Source organism: Chrysochloris asiatica, unplaced genomic scaffold (genome assembly GCF_000296735.1).
Source record: "Chrysochloris asiatica unplaced genomic scaffold, ChrAsi1.0 scaffold00004, whole genome shotgun sequence".
Classification (NCBI taxonomy): Eukaryota; Metazoa; Chordata; class Mammalia; order Afrosoricida; family Chrysochloridae; genus Chrysochloris; species Chrysochloris asiatica.
Genome location: NW_006408522.1, coordinates 5,113,695 through 5,119,483, shown reverse-complemented (window position 1 = coordinate 5,119,483; position 5,789 = coordinate 5,113,695). Strand labels below are relative to the sequence as shown.

General features: G+C 40.4%; 1 protein-coding gene across 2 annotated transcripts in view; it reads right to left on the bottom strand.

Moving 5' to 3' along the window:
• Window positions 1-5,789, bottom strand: part of FAM96A (family with sequence similarity 96, member A) — a 37,539-nt gene that overhangs the window by 10,595 nt on the left and 21,155 nt on the right. Inside the window, exon 3 of one of the 2 annotated variants that reach the window (XM_006831549.1) lies at window positions 3,296-3,345. The exons of the other annotated variant lie outside the window; for it this stretch is intronic. Coding sequence (XP_006831612.1) covers window positions 3,296-3,345 — 50 coding nt within the window. The remainder of the gene's footprint in view (window positions 1-3,295; window positions 3,346-5,789) is intronic. 2 annotated transcript variants of the gene reach the window in all.

Genomic DNA, 5,789 nt, shown 5'->3' with positions numbered 1-5,789 from the left:
CCCTGTTGGTGCTCATGTGTTCATCAACTGTCGCAACAACAAGAAGCGCTGGGCCACGTGAAGGCTTTCAACAGACACTGCAGCATGGTGCTGGAGAATGTGAAAGAGATGTGGACCGAAGTCCCCAAGAGTGGCAAGGCAAGAAGTTCAAGCCTGTCAACAAGGACCGCTACACGTCCAAGATGTTCCAGCGTGGGGACTGTCATCCCTGTGCCCTGCGGAACCCACTCATCATCGTCGGCAAGTAGGGGCCCAAAGCTGCCTCCTGTCCCCCCATGAAGACCTGAGACCAGTCCCTGGAAAGGCCATCATGCTTAGTAAAGTGGAAGGTCACAGATGAAGACCCCAATGATATGGACTGGCACAGTGGCCGCGGCAATGGGCTCAAAAATAACAATTGTGAGGATGGTACAAGATCATGCAGTGTTTTGTTCTGATGCACATAGGGTCACTATGAGCTGGAATTGACTTGACAGCACTTAACAACAACATCCCTCTGGCCTTGCCCCTCCTCATATTAGCTAACCTCTAAGAACCAGTGACACAGTGGCTGCAACAATGGGCTCATTGAACAATTGTGAAGGTGGTACAGGATTAGGTTGTGTTTTATTCTGTTGTGTATAGGGTCGTTATAAGTCAGAGGTGACTCAACAGCATCTAACAACAACTAGAAACCAGAGCTTTTGAAGCAGCCATAGCAATTATTGCAAATCCTTTGGCAAAGAAAGCATGCTATGTTAAATAAAGGCATGTCTCCTGTCCACAGGACAACGGAACAGCGTAACTAATTCTTATTTACTACTGAGATAAATGCTTTCCATGGATGAAAATGACTGTCACCTATTTAAGCTTGAAATGACCTTAGAGATCATCTCATTCATCCTTTTTTTTTTTTTTAAGACAGAATATCAGATTAATTCCCCTAGTGGCATAATGCTAACTCTTATTCCAGAGTTATTCTAGAGCAGGAATGGAATTACTATATACTCTTTTACTTCAGTGTATAATTATTCATGACTCATTATTCTAAGGGAGTGTGGTGGCTTTGTAGGATAAGCACTGGACTGTGAACTACAAGGTCGACAGTTTGAGCTCACCAGGTGCTGTGCAGGAAAAAGATGAGGCATTCTGCCCACTAAGATTTAAAGCCTCGGAAACACTATACAGGGTTGCTATGAGTCAGAACCGGCACTTAACAACAGCAACAACATTATTCTAAAAGAACAGTAACTAAAAATGAAGTCCTCGTGTGGCGCTGTATAAGCATTGGACTGCTAACCACAAGGTTGTTGTGTGCTCTCCAGTCAGTTCCCACACATAAGGATCCTGTATAGGGTTTCTGAGAAAAGCTAGTAGGTTTGAGCTGTAGACCTTGTGGTTACGAGTCTAGTGTTTATCCTACATTCCCATACCCGGGCTTAAAAACACAGGAGAAAATCCTGGAATCTGAAGCTAGAAAAAGAGCTCTTACACCGTTCAATCTCACCAGCTGCTCCTCGGAAACCTTATAAAGGGCTGCTATGAATTGGAACCAACTCAAAGACACTTAACAGCAACAACAAAGATGTAGATTCAAGCATTTACCTTGTTATTCCTATATTAACTATACTTCAGAGACATTGAACAGTTGATGAGAAGTCAGTAAAAATTTCCATTAAGAAAAAAATAAGAGATCATAGAACACCACCACTTGACAAGTTCCTGATTAAGGAAGCTAGGCAATGATCATCAGAGGTTGTTTAGAAATGAGCATGAAAGGCTGACAAGGAGCTTTATAAATGGATACATCAAGCTGACAACACCTGAACCCACTGATCAAGTTTAATGAGCCAAAAAGACAATCAGATATCATGTCTCCTAATGCAAGGCAGTGGAGTCCTGGTGTGGCGTTGTGGGCTAATGAATCAGACTGCAAAGTTGTTTGAACTGCAAGATCAGTGGTTCAAACTCACCAGCTGCTCCTTGGAAACGCTATACAGGGTCGCTACGGGTCGGAAATGACTCGATGGCACTTAACAACAACAATGTGAGGCAGTAGGAAATGTACGATACCACCTACAAAATGAGCCTGCTAAAAAGAGAGCAAGAGAAAGACTCTGATCCTGCTCAAGTAAGTATCTTAATCTAACTACAATGTCTAGGAAATAAAAGGGGCAAAGGGATGTATAAAATGACATGGGAGGAAAAAAAATCAACAAAATCTGGACTGTAAGAAATGGTTGAATTCCAGGACCTGTGTGGGGAAAATAGCCCACTTTCTTCAGCTAATAATTGCAAGAAGAAAAAAAAATTTTTAAAGAGGGAGATTAGTTATTGACTATGGTTGGGTATTGCCTGAGGGATGGCTGAAGACAAAAGGAGTAGAATGCTGAGTAACTGTTACTGGGCACAAGTTTTCTTTAAGGGATGATGAAAATGTTCTAAAATTAATAGTGGTGATAGTTGTACAGCTCTGAAAATGCGAGTAAGTCAAAAAGTATTGCTACAAAATTACAGAACCCTTTTTATTAAACAAAAATACCTTCCCCAAAGAATGCTGTGCTCTTCAATTTACACATCAATACAGCAGTTTGGACATCCTCAAGTGACGCAAATTGTGTTTCTTTTAAATGTTCTTTAAGTTTGGGGAAAAAAAGTCTGAAGGGGCAAGACCACGGCTGTAGGCTGGATGGGATAACATTTCCAAACTAAATTCTCATAGGACAGTCCATGCTGAATAATAAGTCCATGCTGAATTGAATAATAAGCAGGTGCCCCATTGTGATGGAAAAGAATTCCTCAGTGCAACTTTCCTGGACTTTTCCTCACCAAAGCAGTTTTCCACTTTGTTTGTTTGTTTGTTTGTTTATACTATTTCCTTCTAATAAGTCTCTGTGATTGTCCTGCATCCTTTGAGAAAATCAATCAAGATTACTCCTTTGGTATCCTAAAAAAAAAGTCTCCATAAACTTCTGAGCTTACCTCTCTGGCTTGAATTGAACTGGCCCAACAGACTCCCTAAGAAGCCACTGTTTTGATTGGACTGTTTTTTTGTAAGGTACCCTAATGAGACTAAGACAAATGTATTACTCAGAGAACTTGTTTGCAGCTATCCCTTGATCAGAGACATGTTTAAATACGTTTTGTTTGGACTAAACCTGTACACATATGAACTGGAAACCTAGTAGCAATTTTTTTTTTACTTACCTGGTACCTTGAAAGTCACTGAATTATACAGTTTCAATGGGTAAAGTATATGGTATATGACTGTAGCTCAATAAAAGGTATAAAAAGACAACAAAAGAGTCAATCTTACCTTATGTTTAAATGGTAAACACCGCTGAAGTTTTACTCTTAAGCACAGTCCTGTGGAAGAGAAAAAAAAAAACCCTCCAATTGTCTCTTCTGATTGGTGTTTGATACAGCACACAGTTGTGTCTCAGAGTCTTCATACAACCCAAGAACCGAAAGCAACTTTGGCTCAGTCCAGTGGTGAAAAATTAATGTTCTAATTCCCACCATCATGGGTGGAGAGTGAGGAGATCCCCTGTGGACTTAAAGGACATAGTTCCTGAGTTGGTGGCACTGCTTATGACACCAAAAGAAAAGACAAGAATGAATATTTACAGAGTGTTTCCTTTGAGTCCTGTACCATGCCAGCTATTTCATCTTATTGATTCCTTATGATACTCCAGTGAGCGAGGTATTACCAACCCCATTCTACAAATTATGAGACTGAGGTCACAAAGTAATTTGTTCAAGGAAAAAAATATAATAAAATGTCAGAGTCACAACTGAAACCCAAGATCATTGTAAAATCCAGCCCCTTTCTACTATATCAATCTGTCTTCAAGCACAGATCAATTCATTCATCAAACTTTATCGATATGTTTAAAACAGGCCAGGCATGACAAAATATAAAACTAAGAAAGCCAAACCCACTGCCATTAAGTTGATTTTTACTCATAGCAAGTCGTGCTTCAGAACAAAGCAGAACCACTCCATAGCGTTTCCAGAGGAGTGGCTGGTGGATCTAAACCACCAAGCTTTTCTGTTAGAAGACCAACACTTAACCCACTGTGCCACCAGGGGGCCACAGGAAATTTTGAATTTGTAATCCTCTGTCTGAAAGATACAAACAGAACTATTTCAGGAAAACAAGTGTCTGAAGTTCAGTGACTCACCCCAAAGCTAAGTTCAATAATTTTTCCAGTTGAGACTTGAAGCAGAAATGAAAATTGGGCTTGATCCTTTTTGGTAATGTTCCACTTCTCCCCCACCACAAAACAAGGAATGAATTTTTAACTAAATCCATACTTGTATACAGCAGAAGATAAATCAAACTGCTCTTATTATAAAGACAGAGTCTTTTAGTAATGAGTTTTTAAAAACCAGAGTCAGAATAAATAGGCTACTGGCAGGAGCCTGGGGGCACTGTAGTTAAGTTCTTGGCTGTTAACCAAAAACGGATAGTTTGAACCCAGCTGCCCTGTGGGAGACAGATGAAACAGTTTTCTTCCTTAAAGATTTACAGCTTTGGAAGCCCTCTGAGCAGTTTACTGTACCCTATAGGTTTGTGATGAGCTGGAACAAACTAGATAGCAGTAGATTTGAGTTTTTTGGGGTTTTGTTGTTGTTGTTTAGACTCCTGGCTTTGGAGCCTTCTAATTGGAGAAGTTTAGCTCTTCTTCCAAATAATACATAAGGGCTTATTATCCTGTCAGGAACATTTTCTTTGCATTTTTGTTTGATTACAAATAAACAATAACAACAAAACACCACACTGTTTTGACTTCACAAAATAAATACATTTGCTAGACAACCAATCTTTTGGGAGGTATGAAGCTAATTTGCTTTTAGTCTTCTATGCATCAGGTTACCTAACAGAATCACTTGAGAAATCCCAGGATTGGAAAAATAATTAGATGAGTTTGCTCCCACAAAGATTTATAGCCTTGGAAACCCTATAGAGGGTCACTAGGAGTCAAGACTGATTTGATGACACTTAACAACAACAAACAATGAGACTAGACCTAGCTCTGAGCCTGGCACACAGCATTTCCGCAACCAATATTGGTGGTGGTGGTTATGTGCCATGGAGTCAATATTAGGGGCCTCGAAAGAAACTCTTGGGAGCACGATGGCTCTGTAGGATAAGCACTGGATGCAAATCACAAAGTCAGAGGTGCAAACCACCAGCCACTCCATGGGAAAAAGATGAGGCCTTCTGTTCTTGTGAAGATTTACAGCCTCAGAAACCCTACACTGGGTCAGTTCCAACTCAACGGCACTTAACAACAAAAGACTCACAATTTCCTTAAAGAGGTCTCCCTTTAGAAGACTGGCCTTAAAGCATGTCTAGGGAAGGTTCTTCTCCTCTCCCTGCCCCATGTTCATCTCCTTAATTTGTTATTTATGTAGATCTGAGCATCCTCATGAGTTATTATCACTGTTGGTGGGTGTCCTACCCATAAGTAAATAATAACTGTTTCACAATTCCCAAAGCACTTTCCCAAGCACCATTCTTAAGAGAGGCAGTATTAACTGACATAGATGCTTTGCATTCAACACTTGACTTCTTCACACACGCTATGTTACTTAACTTCTCTGAGCTTCAATTTCCTTATCTATACAGCTGGTACCATAAAAGTACCACCATATATAGCATTGATATAATGAGAAAATAAAACGCTATGCAAGAGAACAAACAAGATGGCGGATCGGGTAGAAGTGCAATAAAGGAGCTCCACCAACAACAACAAAGTATACTGGACCAAGCAGGCTCAGGGGACGGTCCCAGAACTTTGAAC